The sequence below is a fragment of the Mugil cephalus genome, chromosome 14, assembly GCF_022458985.1.
Source record: "Mugil cephalus isolate CIBA_MC_2020 chromosome 14, CIBA_Mcephalus_1.1, whole genome shotgun sequence".
Classification (NCBI taxonomy): Eukaryota; Metazoa; Chordata; class Actinopteri; order Mugiliformes; family Mugilidae; genus Mugil; species Mugil cephalus.
In genome coordinates, this window is record NC_061783.1 from 5,989,147 (window position 1) to 6,009,552 (window position 20,406).

The 20,406-nt window shown below is 41.8% G+C and overlaps 1 protein-coding gene across 7 annotated transcripts in view; it reads right to left on the minus strand.

Moving 5' to 3' along the window:
• The window catches only part of thrb (thyroid hormone receptor beta), a 103,785-nt gene that overhangs the window by 22,236 nt on the left and 61,143 nt on the right, over positions 1-20,406 (minus strand). For 3 of the 7 annotated variants that reach the window (XM_047604507.1, XM_047604503.1, XM_047604509.1), the window contains 2 exons: positions 1,800-1,872; positions 575-625 (listed from right to left, as the gene is read on the minus strand). In XM_047604507.1, coding sequence (XP_047460463.1) covers positions 575-625; positions 1,800-1,806 — 58 coding nt within the window. In that variant the 5' untranslated portion in view covers positions 1,807-1,872. Of the gene's footprint in view, positions 1-574; positions 626-1,799; positions 1,873-11,639; positions 11,937-20,406 lie in introns of those variants that run through there. The other 4 variants (XM_047604508.1, XM_047604506.1, XM_047604505.1 and 1 more) reach the window with 3 other exon arrangements.

The following is a 20,406-nucleotide window of genomic DNA, read 5'->3' on the forward strand; positions in this document are numbered from 1 at the left end:
CCTGCTAAGTTTCCTCACTCTGGCAAATAACGTGTTTATATAACTCAGCCTTACAAGTTGAGCACACACCATGAATGCTTGTATGATGCTTATAAAACGCCTTAAATAGGTTGAATTCATTTGACTTGTGGTGTTTTCTTATACCAGCCACATCCCATGTTGATTTTAGCTCTATTACATTAGCTGAAATAATAAAACCAAAACATCAGTGTCCTCAGGACAAGACTCGCCTCTGTCTGCATCTATTTAACATACATTTGTGCCACAACGTTCCCCACTAGTTTGTTTAAAGGATGTTTGTTAGAGAAAGCCCCCGCCCCTCTCCCCGAATCAGAAAAAGGAATCTCCAAACGGCAGATTAGCCAAGATCTCAGGTCTGAAGAGAACCCGCCGTGACGCTCGGCAGACGTAGAGCGCGTCTGAAGCGCCTCTTCAGCTCAAAGCAACACATTTCTTCATGAGCGCTCCAAAGCAGAGACTGACAGAGAGGAGGAGGAGGAAGAGGAGGAGGAGGAGGGGGAGGAGGAGGAGGAGGAGGAGGAAAAGCAGTGCTGAGAGGGAGGATAAATATTACCATTTTGAATGGCCTCATCTTTCCAGCGGGGGGAGCATTTTTCTGCTGGCTCTAAAATAGATGGGAGAGGCACTTTAAAAGAAAAGCTACTTGCTCAGTGAAACAGGTGAGAGAGGCAGGCTGGTGCTGCCCTGCTTTCCACAACACATCAACAGCATTCAGTCTGAGACAAACAGCAGGTTAATGTGCAGCGGCTTCGTCACAGTCTCCTGGTGTTACAGTGCGTGAGGGGATCGGGTTCGTCTTCCTCGTGTGATGCACGTGAGCCGGTGTCTGTTCGTTACGCGGAGGTTGATGGCGTGTGCTGGGTCACAGGGGGCAGCTGCTAAACGCACACGTGTGACGCCCAGCTCACCCAGTGCGCTATCTGTGTCGGGTAAACAAATGCACATCCTGTACCGGCTGGTGGACGTATGGGACAACGCGTCTGTTTGCAGTGCAAACGCTCTTTATGCAAGTCTTCCTAATGTTTAGAAATGATCGGCGGCGGACGATTGCGCGACAGATTGCGTGCAATAGTTCAAGCTGAGCATTTTTTTTCCGCTCTGTAGTTATTTGTCAATTTAAGAAAGAAGCATCTGATTTCCTTTCAGACAGAAAATTACAGGTGAGGGACTATCCTGGAAGAAAGGAGCCTAACTTTTATCAATATCCGCTGAAAGCTGTTTTTATTTTCTCACCTGGAAAAGTACGTACACTATTGGGTCAAACTACTAGAAACTAGAATTCTAGTGACTCCTCTACACATGATCAGTGGCAGGACCCGCGCGCAACGACTGACTGGAGGTCTATATTGATATGATCTACAAAGTTTACCAGACTTTTGGACAGATCTATCTCTGAAAAGAAAAAGCAGCAGCTCAAAGTCATCCTACCACTGGTCATGTGTAGAGCGCCTAACTAGATTTGAACCTGTTTGGATGATTAATGTTCAGCTAGAGGTGCTAATCTTAAATATGGGCATTTCAGCAAAGTGCAATTATGTTCCTAACACAGCTTCTAAGCCTTTTCTAACCAGACAGGATCATAAATCAGAGGAAACATGAAGTGCTTGTTGTTTGTGGCATTTGGAGACTGTGAATATCAGCTTCAACATCGAATGTAAATATCAGCTTTAAGGTATTGTTAAGATTGTATTTGGAACAAAACTGGGAGGTGAGAGGCTGCGAGTGTGTGTGTGTGTGTGTGTGTGTTTTTGTGGGGCTTACGAGGCCAGGAGTCCTACCTGACATACTGGTGGGATTCAGGGCCAAGACGTCATCCTCAGAGCCTCCTCAGACATCTGGGTACCTACCTAGCTGAACACAGAGCCAAGAAACCGTCAGTCATTATGCACAGTGTAAAAAGCTCGCCACAGTAACGGCCACACCACGCTCACAGTGTGTGTGTGTGTGTGTGTCTTCTGTGCTGGAACGGTGTGAAGGATGCGTGGTGTACCCCTGGTCTCATCTCAGGGGAAACGTGAGAACGCAGCTCTCACTGTGTCGTCGGTCTGTCAGGAGCCGGTCAGGTGTTGCTGCTCATGTGATATTATTGCCTCTGTGTATGGTGGCATCTAGTGGTGAAACAGGGGACGCCAGTTCACACGAGCCGAGCAGACATCAAGAGAAAGTTTTCCATTTGATTTTACGCTCCTTTCTTCTCGCTTTCTGCGTCAGCGCGCTTTGTGGTTTGGTGGCTTTTTTTCATGCTCATTTCTATGAAGCAGGTGTTCACAACCCTGTAGAATCTGTCCCTGCACTTTGCTGTGGTTTCGTTTCAGGGTAATTAAGTATTTATTCTAATGCTATCTGATCTGTTAGCACAGGATTTTTCTCCTTTGTTTAAGGCCAATAATTACACACACAAGCAGGGACGTCTCTGAATCTTCATATTAAGCCAGGTCTCTGTCAGCTGTTTTTAAGGTGGGCGTCACAGGGTGAGGACGGACATGGTTTAGTTTGTGGCCGTGTGCTCTCTGTGTAAAATACTACACACACAGTGTCTGTGTCAGGCTTTCGGTTTAGTTTCAGTGTGTCAAAGGAACACATCCTAAACAATGAGATTATGGAGACGTCCTTAAAGGTCGCACAAAGAGGACTCACACTACAACAGCCAAGTCAATGACACGGCACAGTGGCACGAGAAGAAGAAGAGAGGCTGAGGCATACGTCATAGTCCATTAGCTGACTTTCCTCACTAAATGTTTAATGTTTCCTGTATGTTTCTCAGTTCATCAGGACCAGTAGAGAATTAATTCCTACGTATGGGCTGGCTGTGAGGAGGAGAGTGAGCCTGGAGTGTGTGTGTCCTTGGTTATAACCTGAGTGGGACACACCCGTGTTTGCTGGTGATTCTGTATTGGCCATATGTGTGCTAGTTAACCTTTCTTTGTGTTTCTGCGTTAGCCCTGTGATAGATTGGTGGCCTCTCCAGGGTGTTGCCCCGCGCCCAATGACAGCTGGGAGCTGAGTTCCTGCGACCCTATAGAGAACGGGTGTCAAACATTCGGCCATGAGGCCAAAACCGGACCACCAGAGGGCGCAATCTGGCCCACACAGTAAATATAGATTGTGAAAAATGAGACCGAAGACATTAACTGCAATTTTTAATATGTCCCGTAGGGGTCGCACTGTTTGAGTAAGAGTTACGACATTAACACACGAGTAAGACCAAGAACTAAACAGCAGGTATCAGAAACGTGCCAAAATTGCACTTATTTTTCGTCAAGATGTTCATGAGATGTTTTGTAAAAGTACATTTCATTAAATGTAAATATTTTCAAAGTGTTGTCGTACGTCTTTGCACTAAAACAAAGAGAACAATATAGAATTGTCGTTATTTATAGGTTATTACAGTGTTTCCCAACCTTTTCCTGCTGAGTTCCCACTTTTAAGTCCACCTCCAACCCCATAAATACGGAGGCGATATAATGTGTTCTTAGAGCATTGTAAACAAAAATAAAATAAAAAAAAATAAATAAATGAAATTAGTGCAGTGGATCATATTAGCCTCCTGAGACCCTGCGTCCCTTATATGGGAACATTAACTTTTAGGTTTTATTGCATCTTGTTCTGCTTCAATTAAACCCGTTAACATTGTTAGTATGCCATCTAGTGGTAGCAAAGGGTATATACAGTAATGGATAAAAACGTGACAGTGGGCGGATTCATTCTACAGACGACCACAGGACAAAAGTGGATGAGGAACCCATAAAATTCTACCTTTAAAACTTTTATTTATGCTATTAACGTTTCTAGTTGGATATGACAACTTTTATCAACAGCAATGAGCTACAACTTTGCTAACTAGTAAGTACTCATTTGAGGACGTTGGGACTTTACTGTTCGCAATTCTGCTCATTGCTCAGCCATGTTCAGGTATTAAAATAAACAGTTTTCACATTGGTGACTTTATTATAATATAAATAATGAAATAATCACAGTGATCAAATATGATTGGACACTAATATATATATATATATTCCAAAAACTATTACTTCCTGTTTAAAGATGATGCTTAGTTTTTATACATCTTAGGTCCTACTGATCCCAAATACCTCGGATAAATTAAAAATACATAGCAGATAAAAGTTTCAGTCTCAGGAGGTTAAGATGTCTTGGTGTTGGTGTTTGAAAAACAATATCACAGAACACAACCAACACTGAAATGTCGAATTAAATGAATTGGCGGCCCAACTTAAATACCTTCCGCAGGTTGGGAATCACTGGGTTTTTATGGAACAAAGTTACTGGTCCCCTTGAGTTCAGATTGAGCTGTATGAGGCCCTTGAACCAAAAATGACAAATCTGCTGTAATGGATAAGCAGTAATCAATGAATGACAAGGGTGTAGACGCATGCAGAGCACAGTACTTTATGTGTCATGTATGTGGGTGAATAACCATAACCACATCTGTGTTAATACACACTATATTGCAGCACAGTTGTTGCTTACACATTACACAAACAATGACTGAAAACATAACAGTAACACAAGTTCTTGTTTGTCTGAGTTTACAAAAACTAGTTAGACATAAATAGAAATATGATAATTCTACATTCAGCTCATAGACTACACGTGTGTCTCTATTTTCTTTGGTTACATTCAGAAGCTAAATCAATTCAGATTTACAAAGGTCACATGTCTCCACACTCACTGTCTCCCTGCCTACATTCATTCCTGTTGTAGACCACTAACGTAGAAACTGTTATTCATGCTTTTATATCTGTTACCTGCTGTATTCCTGTCCACTGAATACAAACCTAGACTCTGACTGGTCCAGAACAGTGTGCCGAGGCTTTTCACAACATTCAACTTGAGCACATGCATAACCCTAATCTTAGCATCTCTGTATACGCTGTCTGCAATTTTAGCACAGTGATGATCACTTTAGGTATATTTTGGTCCTGCAGATTGCAGCTCAATCCCTCCAATGAGCTAAAAGAAAACCAGGAGAGACCACACAGACCTGACAGACCAGACAAACCAGCACTCTCTAAATCCTCATTCTATCCTGTGGTTTCAATGCTACTGTTTTGACATCATTTGTATTATTTTCACTGGTAATACAATTTTTTTTTTTTATATCTGGCATTTCTTAGCTTCTAAGTGCCCTATAAATAAAAAGAATACATACATTTATATATAAAGTTATTGTTATTGCTATGCTGTAACATAAATTGCAGGACTGTTTTTGTATTTTGCTCAAACAGAGTATGCCCTCTTCACTGGGTTTACAATGGAAAGAAAAAAAAGGATATAAAACACATAATAAAACACAACAACACTTTGCAAAGGGATCAGTAAAGGCTTTCTTCATACCAACAAACACTTGGAAAATAAGAACACATTGCTAAAGCCACTAAGAGTATTTTGTTATTGTTTTCTTTATTATCCTCTACTCTATAAAGAAAAAACATGTAGTTGCCCAGTGTATTGTATATAGTGTAATACTTGCTCACTTTTCATGCTCTTCCTTCATCTAAAATGCTGTCAGCCGGGCAGTCGGGAGCAGAACTAATAATAAATAATAAATCAACAGCAGTAGGGCATCCAAGGCCACAGCAGCGGATACACAGTCCACTTAGCAGTTTCTATCACAGGATGGAGTCCACAGAGCCCCACTGCAGCTTCTCCTCCTCAGTCTGCCTGGCTGTTACTGTATATGACACAGCAGCGGCGTGCTCCTCCATAGAGAGACACAGTGTGCATCTGTCTGTAACTATAACTGGGCCCGGTAAGCTGAGAAACCAGGAAACTAAACGTCCTTGACTTGGCTGTCTTCACGGGCCCACACACACTTGACACAGATGCACACACACACACTCTTTCCTGTAGCTGAAGCCACAACACAGAGACTCCATCTGATTTTAAAGATAAAGATGTGGGGGCTAGGCATCTGTTCACAGAGGCATACATCCTCTTAGTGTGTGCTGACCCAGCCTCAGCTCATCTCAGTATTTTCAGCTTCTTTTTTAAACCTTTATAAAGGAGGCACCACTAAGGGACATTCAGAAAAATCAGAGCGATTTAGAAAATGAGAAAGAACTTAAAGTAGAGTGCACTGCTAAGACGAAGAACCAATGAGTGCATGCGGTTTCCGAAGCTCACCGTCAACAAGCTCAGAAAAGAAACTGTAAAAACCATTACAGTTTTCATAACTCCACTGGAACTGGAAAAACAACTCAATTGAAAACCATTGTGGGAAACTGCTTCGGATTTACCCCGGAGAGCATTTAATGTCCAGACAACAGCTGAGGAAAGCCTTCCTCAACCATACAAGAGTCTCAAGAGTTTCTGTAGCACTAATGAGCACACAGGCAGGGAGGTAGACGCCCAAATATTTTCTAGCTAGAATAAAGACAAAGATGGATAAAGAAAATAAAATAAAATAAAAAAAATCAAACAAACTGCAAAACAATGGCTGGTACACAAACAGAGTGAAAATATAAATGAGTGCAGGTTACAGCGAGACACTGATATAACAAGATACAGCCAACACTGCGATAAGTGGAACTCCCCATGAAGGACATTTTTATAAATACCCTTTTTATCTGATTCTATATCACAGTATATGAGTCTTGTGTGAACCAGAAAACTTTTGGCCAGAAATTACACCAGATGTTCAGGAACAATGTGTCAATATGTTTCACTAATTCTGCAGTTCCCAAGCCTGGACTGTCGATTTCATTTCAAGAGGGTAAAATGCCCAAATACCTCCCTCACACACAGTCCATTTTTCTCTTCTTGGTTTATTTATTGGTTCCCCACTGTGAATGACTTTTTCTTTAACTGATTACATCCACGTTTTTTAACAAGTAAACACAGGCAACTTCAACTTCCAAACAATACTACGGGTTTGTTTTAAATGGCAAATGATCTCACAATGTCTCACAATCATTTGTAGATTAAAAATAAATGTGTTTCAATATCGGCTATTAATAGATTAAAAGATTAAATCGAGATTAATCACATGATTTCCACGAAGTATCGCCGTGTTAACGGAAATTCATCATCCTTTTAATATCTGTTTTAAATGTCATTTAAGTTGGTGTTACTCTCATTAACGTCTCAGCTGTTCAGTTCATAACTCATCATATCAGCAGTAAATGAAGATATATTTGTGGAGAGAGAGATCTGGCTGAATTTCGAAGCCAACTTGTGCTTCAAAAAACTATTTATTTATCCGTTTCTGCTCATCTGTTTTTGCCTGCTTTCTTCCTCTTCATTAGGGATTTTTGGCAGTTTGGCACTTTTGTTTATTATTGCCCTCTGCAGGGTTTAAGTATTCACTAACGCTCTGATCACTTCCTGATACTGCAGGTTCCGCTGAGGCCATAATAACAGAATGCATGTGCGTGCTAATTGTGCATTGTGCATTAAAAAGAAAAAAAAAAGGAGTTAAAAGGAATCTGCTAATGAATTACTGACGTTTAAGTGTATTGATAATACTCATTGTTCTCATCTTTTTTAGCTGCTAACTCTCACACAGAACACAGAAAAGACAGTCAATAGTCAATCCTACTCACACCTACAGCCAATTTAGAATCACCAGTGAACCTATTGAGCATGTCCTTGGATGGAAAAACCTGGAGTACCAGGAGAAAATGCACATTTTTGATTATTAAAAAGAAGAATGAAGCCTTTGACAGAAATAGCTCAAATGTGGGGTTGTGCAGCCACCAGAGTGTCAATGTTAGACCACAGGGAACGAGAGAAAGCTGACAAACCCGCCCTGTACCGACATGTAGCTAATAAACAGTAAGAATCACAGCAGCTTTTGACTGGATACAAGAGAGATTGCTGCCAACCCCAGTTTTTTCTTTGTTTCTAGGTGGTTAACTGCATTGGGGGGTACAGAAGCAGACAAAAATGTACAGTAGTCTTACAGATAATGTAATAGTGCTGCATGTTTATGTTGTATCCACAAGTCTGAGTTATTTAAAGCTGATTTCTAAAGAATGGGTCTAAATATGACAAGTACCATTGCCAGAAGCCAGTAAGACGTGTGAATTGGAATAACAGGGAATTCAAACTGTTGTTAATCAAACGTGGCGCCACAGCTGCTCAGTTCCATCAGACCTGACAGTGTCATCTTCCGCTCTCATCTACCACCACTCACAATTTTCACGTTGTGATTATTTCTGAAATGCAGCTTGAGTTAATATTAAACTTCACTCTGGAAAGGTTAATGGACACAAACTTCTACCTTTTACTTTGCATCAAAGAACCAGCTGTTTTGTAATGCATGTGTTGGTTATCTGGACAGATGAACAGTGAGAGTCCACCAGCTGTGAGCCACCTATCATTAAACAACAAAGGCTCCTACCACTTTGCAACTCTGAGTATGGTGACAGCGCACAGGAGGGACACAAGCTGGGGCTGAAATCAGATGAGAAGCAAGAGTTTAGCAGTGATTGTTGTTCAGTCTGTGGCTCTTGTGAAGCAGCTGCTCTGTGGCTCACTCCGTCCATCTGCTCTGCCCATGACAAAATGACGTCCACAATATTATGGCGATGCCGTATGGCCGTGCTTCATCTCAATTTTACATAGAGGCCCTATTAAAAATCCATATTTCTACTGCTTTTGTCAAAGGAATTGTCAAAATGGGTCTTTTTCCGTGAGGTGTCTTCCATGGGCATGTGACGTTGCACAGGTCATGATCAGAGGTCACTGACAATTTACATCACTATAAGGAGGACAAGTGTTATAATTAGAACCAATTATAATGTGATAAGTTTCTTTGTATGATTTCAAAAATAAATTATTACATACATATTATTACATTTTACAAAAATGTAAATTTATTCCACTGAATGCACTGCAATTATACTACATAGTACTTGGCTACTTAGACCGAGTTTATATTTCTTTTTAGGGTTGTCAAGGTTAATGCATCGGTCGTGTTTACGAAAGCTGTACTTAATGTAATCATTGTAAAACACAGGTCTTCAACAGGGGGTCTGTGACCCACAGGGAGTCCGCGGAGGTGCTGCAAGGGAGTCACAAAACCTTTGGTTGATTAGACGTTTTTATATATTTTTCAGAGTTTCCCCCACAATTTCCCCCCACAAATTTAAAGTTCTTTAAATACACATTAACGTGAGTCCAACTTATTTTGGTAAAGGAATAAATAGAGGCCTAAGACGTTATCTTTCAGTCAGCACATCACTTATTCAGTGATACAGGACCTGTCTCAACGGACACTGTTTCACATAGAGCGCCACACTAGTCAAGACCTGTCAATCTAAGCCTCCCGTACACAGTAGGCCCTGCTCCTATCGCTGCTGAGCCAATCACGAGGCCACATATTACACACTGACTATGTCAGGTTTCCCGCCATTGGCCGAGAGCATATTCAGTCCCCAGGTGAAATCCAGAAGCCCACTGCAATATTAGCAGAAGAGAAGCTAGCGGTGCAGCTCGCTCCCATTAGGGCCAAAATGGATCGCTTTGTTTTATTTTCTTTATATGCCAATTACTCACCAGTTATGTTTAAGTCAGGTATGTTATTGTCTACTCGGCCACTCTACTGGTGCATGTGTTTGTAAAAAAATATATGAATATTTGAACCTGTGTATTATTTGAATAGCTTGATATTGAATGCAAAATGATAATAATAATATAATATTCATTTATAAATAGCACTAGGTCAAGTTTACTATAGAACACATATAGTAGGTAGGGGGTCCCTACTTAATCTCCATAAGTTTGGGGTCCTTGGCCTGAAAAATGTTGAAGACCCCTGATGTAGAAAGAAAGCAGAATCTCAAGTACAGTTGTAGTGAATGATCCTATCCTGCAGGGGGCAGTAACAGTCACTGAAGCTCTCTGAAGAAAAAAAGATCTCAGAAGAAGCAAAAAAAAAAAAAAAAAAGTGAGCAGCAAGCTGAACTCTGTTCAATAAACAACATGTAAACTGTTGCACGTGTTGCAATAATTTCGAGATTTTTCATTCAACAGCTGCTCCTACTATAGCGCAGGGGCTCCAAAGGACGCATTTCAGGACAACCTGATTCATATGGGATAGGGAGGCCCACAGATGGGCGCTGCCATACAGCTGAGTGCTTTTTGTGGCTCTCTAATTGCCATTTCTGCACATTAGTGTCCCAAATAAACAAAAGTGACAATAATGGACTTCCACCGCAGGCATAAATTAGCTGCAGCAGCAGAAAGCTGGGTCGCCCTATTCCACCCTTTCACTTTTTGCCGGGCTTTGGACATTTTCTACTTGCTCCATCTGATTTTTTATATTTGTACTTAGAGTCGAAAAAAAAAAAAACATAAAGAGGAGGCTGCTCCTGGCTGCCTTTTCGAGGGAAAAAATGCATAAAAGGTATAATGCCAATTAAATCCAATATATCGACCAGGTAGATAATTTGTGGCACTAGGGCATCAATATTCAACAGTGATACTCAGCAGGCTGTCAGCCTGATGACAGATGTTTAGCAAAGGTTATTGTAGAGCAAACATCTCACATATTCTCCACTCAAGTACACAAGAACAGAACCTGTCAAACTTGGAGCAACCCTGCAGGAGTTACTTCTCGTCTTTCAGAAGACGGGAGCATGCTCCAGGCCTGGAGTAACAGTGTCTCATATTTTATTTGCCTGTACTTCATGTGTACGTATTGATCTGTACTCCTGGAACAACTAAAAGCCCAGACGGAGCCTTCTAGATTTTTGGAGAAATCTCTGAGCTGTGATGCCGAGCAATTTACAGTGTGTCTAGGGTTTAATGTGAGTTGTGAGTGATGCAGCATAGCTAGCTTAGCCACAAACAGACACTGCTGCCTTTCTCATAGTTGTACTGCTATATCCAAGATACTATAAGATAATCACTGAAAATATAACAAAAATAAAACCAAAAATGCACCTATTCCATGCGCATGGAGTCCATCACAGTACGCAACATTATCCAGTGTGGATCTTGAGGCCAGCACTAATGTTGACATTTAGATGTTTAAAGAAGATATTTTTTTATAAATAAACCCAAATCCTCTATTAGATCAGAGAAATAATGTAAAAGTAAAAGATTTTGGATTTTGATTCAGGGGACCAATCAGCAACAATCAACACAAAAACACTAACATTGCATATTTATTAACAGGGATGGGTAAACAAGACTGGTCAAATTAGATTTGTGCTGTTTGGGTTTCTGATTTTTTAGACAACTGCAGTCAGTCTAATAAACACCAGCTCGCTGCTACATTTCACAGAATCTGGCCGTTTATCTCAATATTTGTTGTAGTTGTTGTTGTTGCACTGTAGGTTCTCAATCTGGCCACAGCATCCAGACAGAGATGCATCTTGCAAAAAAACCCACTGGAACTGCAACCACCGAGAAATCTGATTTGGCAGGACTCCAATTACAAACTTTCAGAATCTAAATAAAACCTGGATAAGCCAAAACCCAAACAAGCTGCCTTTGGTGCAGATGGTGTGCTACCATTACCACTACCATTTAGGTTGTCACAGGGTCACCAAAGCCACCTGCTGCACTCAGACTCTATCCATAATTGCAGCCAATTACCAATTCTCTCATGTGCAGGTACAAAGTTAAACCCTCCACCATAGCTGCCTTACCCGCTCCATTCAAGGGTTTCTGCGATCACCTGGGGGCCGGGGTCCCTCGCAGGTTCGCTCCGTCTCGCTGGCGCACAGACTACAGAGCAGCACTTGTAAAGGCTGTTGGGGAGCACTTCCTCCTGTACACTGGAACACATAGTTTCCCCACCACAACAGCCACCACTTCCTGCACGACGGAGGGAGTGAGAACAGCGTGTGCTGTGCACCGCTGCAGCACACAAAACAAACGAAACGATATGTAAGCTTACCAGTACGCCCTAAACAAATTCAGTACCCTGCCTGGAAAGCATTATGCAACTCCGGTTGATGCAACATTTTCTGTTGACTATTACAGATATTAACAGAGAACAGTCGCTGGTTAAAATGTCCACATGCTGTATGTATTGCGGCCTCGGCCTTCGCTCCCATGCTATGATGTCATGCTATGCACCAATTTCACAGCTAAGGTTTTGGAAACCTGTGGCTTCGCCAGACTATAAAATTTAATTATTTATCTGTTTGTTTTTTCTTTGAACCAATTGTAAAATGTGCCACTCTTGCGGCTCAATATTTTATGGGAACATTCAGTCGAATTACAAGTGCTATGCAAAAAGGGGTCTCTGAGAGAGACCAGGCAACCTAGGCAGTACCCAGGATCCAGATGTTTGTGACTAAAACCTTTCATCCTCCCAGCCATTCCATCCAGCCATTTACCTATTTAGCTACTTACTAAAATTTCTGCTTGGTTGAGCCTCCGTTGACAGCTTACTTTCTCACAGGCACCAGCCACTTTTGAGCTCAACATCGGTAACAGCAGTAATTCCTGGCTCTTTGATTTGGTACATCTGGATTTTCTCCTCGGTTAATTTCCGCAGTTAAGACATCAAGAGACTTTATTTCACAGGTCACTCATTTTCTCCATGTCAGCGGCCTTCAGGAAATCCTAAGCTTAAACAAGACTAACCAAACGGGTTGGTCAAAAGGGCTAATAAAACACGCTGAAAATTCCAAAGCAGTATGACATTTAAAGTCTAACCATTCAAAGACATGCAAAGCTCATTATAATAATTGGCGGGAAGGATTCACCTGCAGCATAATGTGGACAAGACCAAAGAGAGCGTGACTGACTTGAGGAGGAAGGGAACAGATCCTCAGCCCCTCAGCTTCCTTGGTAGGGATGTGGAGGAGTACAAATACCTGGGAGTGACCATCGACAACAGACTGAACTGAGGACCAACAGTACAGCTGTGTACAAGAATCTCAGCAGCAGACTCTACTTCCTGAGGGAGCTGATGTCCGTCAGTGTGAGTACAAACATGCTGGACATCTTCTACCAGTCTGTTGTGGCCAGCATCGTTTTGGTCCGCTGGGGGAACAGCACTGCAGCCAGTGACGCAAACAGACTGAATGAAGTGATCAGGAAGGCTGGCTCTGTCACTGGCTGCAGGCAGGAAACTTTTGAAGTGGAGGGGAGGACACTAAACAAACTGTTATCAATCATGGATAACCCTGACTACCCTCTCCATCACACGACAGACAGACAACGGAGCGCTACAGGAAATCTTTCCTGCCTCAAGCCATACACCTGTTCAACTCCTCATCTGTATGTGACCAACGGCAGTCTAGACTTTTTTTGGCTTCACTTTAATCCACTTTTTTATAATTCTTGTAAATACTGAGTACATAGTATATTGTGTTTTTTTATAGTTTGTTTGTTTTTATTTTGAATTTCTTATTGTTTATTTTATTATATATTACGTATGGTGTCGAGTGGCTGTGCATTGTACGTTTCACCCAATAACGACATAATTATTATGTAACCGTATGGGTGTGTAAAAAGCAGCTATGAAAAGTAAAATATAAGCTGTCCAATAAGTATTTTTACGTGGTTAGTTGTTATCAGATCACCATGAATGCATTCCAAAAAGCAAGCCCGTGTCGTGTCTCTTGTAAGTGTAAATAACCGTCTTCTAACATGGTAGCCATGAGAACCATAAAGTATCAATGTCATGTTCCCCCAAAGTGGAAAAAAGTAGAAACACTACATCTTTAATGGCCTGTTCTAGACTGGGGCACAACATACAGAGTCAGGGAGTGTCTGTCAGAGAGTACTGCATTATGTAAGGCGTAGTATACTATATATTTTATTTATACATACCGAGGGACTAAAGGAATATTTCAAGAAATCATTGCTTTGTAATTTTTATCTGTTTTTTTCTGTCTGTCTCTTGTAAATGCCTTAAACTACATACATCAGGGGCATTAATAAATGACAAGAGAAACTCATTAATTTCCTAGTTGAGGATGTGTGTGAATGAATAGCCTAACAGACATCATTATAACTCGGCAGGGACTTGGAAAACATGTAATCTTAAAATATTTCCAATTTAAAATATTAAATTATTTAACTGAACAGATATGTTTTCTAAATAAATCTCCTTTTTCAGTGGAATTTGGAAAACTGATAATGGAAAATTCCACCTTCCTTCTTTTGCAACAAAGGGGCCAACACCTGCTTTCTTTTCTTTTCCATCTACCTAATTTAGAGACTGTCCGGGTTCTAACAGTCACTTTCAGTTTGTCTGTGACTCAAGGTGAAAAAGGGGACGACATGCAGCAGCAAAGGGCACAGCCCAGAATCGAACCAATGGCATGCTAGGGCGACCTGTAGTTACAGCGGAGGGAACCGAAGCACAGCGTCCACCATTGGCTAATCAAGCAGATATGAACCAGTGAAATTTAACAACATCTTTATGGAACAATAAAAACGTGAACAAACCATTTATAAGTAGCTAACAGAAATGATTAGAGGGACAGTTGTGAGCACCGAAAGCAACGTTTCATCCGGAAAAACAAATACATTCTTTGTGCAGAGGTCAAAGTAATCCTTATGTTTTCATTAAATGTCAAACATGGTAGTTGGTGAAGTGAGTACATCATCAGTATATATTGCCTTTCTTTCAGAAAATTCCAACATCCTCCACACCAGACAGCACCTAAGAGAAAATACTTTAATGTAAGCGATGAATCAAACTTCATACTTAAATGAAAGTGAACTTAGTATAGGCACACATTTGTCAGAACCCCAGACAAAGGCAGTTACTGATCTATAACAAAACACTGTGAGGTAAACCACAAGTGTAATTCAGAAGTCAAGGAGGCAACAAACAGGAAATAGGCCTCTGATTGGGTACATGCTGTACTCTTCCTCATCGCGGGATTAAGTGATTGTTGCTGACAAGTTCTCATACCTACGGGAGAATGAGACGCAGAGCTGCAGACGATGTAGCTGAGAACCCCGTATTGCGCCAGTTCCAAGCCAGTTTTACATGGTTCCTTCATATGTTAACACTACCCCATAAAACTTTTTTTTCCAGTGAGAAAGAGGGAAGAAATCTTCGAGAGAAGAACAGGGGGAGGAAGAAGCTTGAGGCGTGAAAGAAGTTAACATTCCTCGAGTCTGACATAAAGTTAATGAAAAGCACACCCGCTTTACAGTAACATCCTGCACTTTGAAACCGTTCTTCTCCGACTGTATGAGGGCTGTCTAGCTGTCACCACAGAACTTCCTGTAAAACAGACCTGACTCTCAGGCTGAGAGAGAGAGAAGCCGCATGACACACTGGGTCAAATGTCATTCATGTTCCCATATCTTCCGACGGATTCACTGTGAAGTCTGGCATGTACTCTAGTTTGGTAATGTGCTCAATATGCTGTGTATTATCTCATCTCATCTTCTTCTACCCCCTATCCTCACTAGGGTTGCGGGTTGCTGGATCCTATCTCAGCTGTCACCTGGTGAGAGGGGGGGTCCACCCTGAACAGGTCTCCAGTCTATCTCAGGGTTAACACAGAGACAAACAACCATTCACACTCACACAGAGGGAGGCATCGATGCTAACCACTGAGCCGCCGTGCCGCCCTCTGTCATATTATATTACATCATATCATGATCTGGGGTGGCGGAGTGGTCTGTGGTTAGCACTGATGCCTCCCAGCAAAAATGGTCCAGGTCCAAGTCCAGGCCTTTCTGGGTGGAGGTTTTCTCCAGGTACTTCCTCCCACCTTCCAAAGACATGCTTGTTAGGTTGATCGGTGACTCTAAATTGACCCTAGATTGTTTGTCTCTGTGTTGTGCGCTGGCAACCTGTCCGGGGCCTCTCGCCTTATGACAGCTGAGATAGGCTCCAGCGATCCCTGCGATCCTACTGAGGACAGGCGGTAGTAGAAGATGAGATGAGATGAGAATCTGATTCAAGCCTGAACTCTGCAGATTTCCTGATAAATAGTTGTATATATAATCAGTGCTATTAGGTGAGGTGAACAAGGAAAACAAAACCAGTGAAATCACACCAATATAATGTTGAGAACATGCATTAGTTTGGACACTAGCTGTGTTTCCACCACAGGGTTTTGCAAAATAAATAAATATTTTTGAAATTTCCAGAGTACGATTGCTCTTTGTATGTGTTTCCATTGAAAGGTTTTTTGTGAATGAGCTGTAACTCTAGTAAGCCATTTCACTTTTTTATATCGATACGTCTGAAAAAACACTTCATAAGAGTAGAAAAATGTTTTAGCGATATTTGAAATGTTTTTTCGACATGTAGGCATTTCCATTACCAGGTTTTTGTTGCGATATTTAGGTTTTGCGTTATCTAGAGGGAATGGAAACACAGCGTCTGATAGACATGTGTCTTCTACGAACAGTCAAAGCCTGACTGGTAAGCTGTAGATTGTCTCGGGCATCGCTCAGACTGTTACATTATCATCCTGGGGATGTCAACTAATGATGATGCAAGTACAGATGTGAACAGGCCCAGGACTCATTTCGGTAATCTGATATCAGGCCATGTTTGGAGGTGGCCTGGTACATATGACACACATGGAAGTTTTCACTGTTTGAGTGATAATCGGAGCTTTGTGCAGGGCTCTAAAATAACTAACGTCGGGGCGGAGAGGAAAAATGACTAGGCTAAGTCATTCGTTATTTCTTTAATCTCGGTCGACTGTGTTAAATCCTCCTATTGCTGCTCTGACTCTCCTGGGGTCCTGAAACACTCCAGTAATCTACAGTCCGTGGAAAAGGCAAAAATATGAATCCAAATAGGATTCTTCTTTCTCCTCGCCCATTAATCCTCTCATGATCACTCATGGTAGACTTTAGGGTTATAAAGCAAGTACTTCTTTTGTTATACTTCACAGAATCTAGGAGTCTTTTGATTTATAAATGGACACAACAAACAATGGTACAATATGCAAATCAGTCAATGTGGACTAAATTCATAAAAAGGAATGGCGGTACTTGTTTTGAAAACTCCCCAAAGGGCATCAGGACCTTATCTAAGTCTAAATGTCAGCCCTCCCCACAGTCTTCAGTGCGCCTGCATCATGAATTAGCACTGATGAGCAACAGTAAACAATAGCGTGCCAAAGTGCATCCTTTTGATGGCGGTATTCAAATAGGAGTCAATCTTGATCCGCGGACCACTGAGCCTGCAGCCCTCTAATACTTAATTTACGAAGCCGCATCACACCATGTAACGTGATACAGGCTCATCATCATGGCAACTGGTATCACAAAAAGGACAACAGATGGTGTTTTCATTAAAGAATTCAAGCCGATAGAAGAATCAACCAAATGACGGCCTGCGGTGCACTTATCATATTACATTAAGTTCTCTGGCTGCCGGAAAGAAAACACGCAGGTCAGTATCATAAAGGCCCGTCCACTGTGTGTTGGTGTTTCCGTTACACTGTACACAGTCACGAGCACGGTTCCTCGCCGGAGACTGGGACCAGCTGAGTATCAGGAGCGTTACGCCCGATCATCTGTGCGCTGCCGCAACGGCCAGCTGAGAGAGCACATCGTGAACACGTCACGATGTGTGACAAATGGGTGACAGCTGTAGCCAACACGCCCATGAGCGATGTTTGGCGTCTAAAGTAATCATCGTTAAATTTTTATCTCCGACGCATTTTTGCATTTTATGTGTGCGGAGAGGAGGCTTTCTGTTTGCACTCCTCCGAGCGACGCAGACGATCTCTTGGTTTTCATAAGCTTAATACGCATATATTTCCCAGCCTGCCTATCGTGAACACGGAGCTAGTTTAGTCACGGCTTAATTTATAGCGCAGCACATCCTTTCAGTGTTGCAACGATAGTCGCTTCCTTTTTTTGATGAGTTTTTTTCTTTCTTTTTAATTAACTGCTGTCAAACCACTCACAGTGAGGTTTTGATGAATCAGCTGTTGGTTTTAGAGGTGATAGCTAGCGCTGTGTGCAGTAAGCTGTTCACTGGCCTCAGTGGGAAGCTGGATACGTCTACAAGGGTATAGTATTAGCCGCTTTTATTTATAGCTGACACGCTGTTCAAACGCACCCATGTGACAGTCAAACTGGAGTATGGAGAATAAAACATCATGTGGTTCAGTAGAACTGTTGTTGTCATTCTTCACTTTATTATGGTGAGCTGCACGGGTTGAGAGAAAGGTGCTATTTAAAGTCATAACTGTTCTGGTAATGTGCCATTAACAGTTCATTATTACTCCACAACCGATCAGAGCAAACAAATTCAAACTCCACTGTGCTCAAATGACTGGGCCGCTGTAACTCTTCTGTCCATCACAACATAAAAACCGTCCAAACGATTTGATTGGTCTGGCACATCTCTGCTGGAGCATAATCAGTTCCCAACAGAGAGACTCCAATCTGGCTTCCAGTCTAGACGTTATGGCAGCTACAAGACTTGTAAAGACAATTAAACTGCAACAGTAGAATTTTAGATTTCCACAGCTCTCTGAATCAGGTTTCCTTCGGATGCTTCTCTGGGTCAAATTTGAACTGTCTCGAATGTTTTTAGATCACATAATTTGATATGAACGTGACCTACTGCCCGGGGATCCTGCAAAGTTTCTATAGACAATGTGTATTATCTGAAAAGACCAACACAACAATATGAGTGCTAAACTTGTACACAGTAACCCCCCTTGCAGGTGTTATGAAAGTAATCACAAACTAATTCCAAAAAACGCTTAAAAACGACAACAAGTGGACTTGTAGAGGTTTTCTGAGAAGACCTTATGCCACATACGTGTATCTTCTCCAGTTCTAAGGGACTGGTGGGAAGGTGAACTGAGGTTTTAATGGTGGGTATAACCCATGAGAAACTAGCTTGAATTGTTCCTGTTAATGACCAGACACTGGTCATTGAGGGGTGGACTGTTTGCCCCTGTCCTCTTTCCCTATAAATGGTGCTCTAATGACCCACTTTGAGTCGGAGGGTCAAGGTGTGAGTGGGGTTGAAACTTGTGGGAGTTAACGAACTGGCCTCTACCAGGCTCTACCAGGCGGAAGTCAGTGCAACATTCCTTAAAGTGCAACGGCGCCAGAGGTCACTAGATGCTGGCTCCAAGTAGCCCTCGCTCACTAAGCGCCAATGTCTTTCTACAAGTAACTCTTTCATTTGTTTTTTTGACGCTACTGCTGTGCAGCCTTTGACTGGCAGCTGTGACTGACGCAAGCAGTAACACCAGTGACGCCCTCGTATAATGCTATCACACAAGGGTTTGTAATCGCAACACCTGCTCTGCAATAGCTACTCAGGGTGCACTCGCACTAGGTCCAGTTGTCCCATGCCGTGTCGAGACACGACTTGATGCGGTAGAAGAGTTCAAATAACCTGGACTGATTTTTGACACAAACCTATTATTTAAAGCACGTGTTAAAAAAATCACAAACACCATTAAATTCAATCTAACAAACTTCTATTATATACAACCACTTCTTACCTCTAAAACAGATAAAGTCCATATGCCTGCCATGACATTTTCGCACATAAATTACTGTTTTACAACCTGGACACACGCAAAATAAAGTACAGTATAACCTAATAACCAAATCTTTATGAATGCCTGTCTCATCGTCAAAGTTTTAAATGCTCTTGCCCCACCAGCACTGAATGAATTGTTCCAGAGAAAGAAACTGTTAATCTGATGTGTGATCTCTGGGTCTCGGTCCATGGTTCCGATACTGTCTGTCTGTGTCCTTTCTGGTTTGTGTCGACATTGTCTGTCTGTGTCTGGTCCTGTAATTGTCTGTGTGTTTGATTGTTGTTTTAAAGTCTCCTCTGTCTGTGTTGTGTAGCTGCCTTGGGGCTAAAATTAGCATCTGTGCTACGACACCCATTTACACTGATGACTAACGCGTCATTGTTGATTAATGCGCATTGTCCCAATTCAATAAACTAATAAATAAACTAAATAAATGCGGCACTAGGGTACTGCGCCAGGGAAGCGTGCAGACATTGTTACGTCCATCTATGACTACGTACAAAACATTTGTGTCCAGAAAATATCTGAACTGACATCATCCACCATCAGTGGTTTTTCACATGACTGTATAGACTATGAAGACAGACTACCTCATATCCGACCATGAACTGACAACTAGCCACAGTAAACCATTAATACTTTAAACAACTGTAAATAATTGCATTTGAAAGGGAAATGTCTGGGTGTTTATCTTAAGGGCTGGGGCCAGTGGTTAGATAAGTGGATGTATGGCTCAGTTCCCCCTTCATGGCTGAAGAGGACTTCAGCGTCATTAAACTGCACTTTGAGCACAGCTTGGTTCTTGTGCACTGATGGATCATTTGAATGCAGAGAACAAATTTCCCCAATTTAGGATGACATTAGGGCCACAATTTATTTATTTTACTTTCTCCTACCGCAGTTGTTTCAAGTGTTTCTGTCTGTGCTGGCCAGCTGATCTCACTTGTTAGTG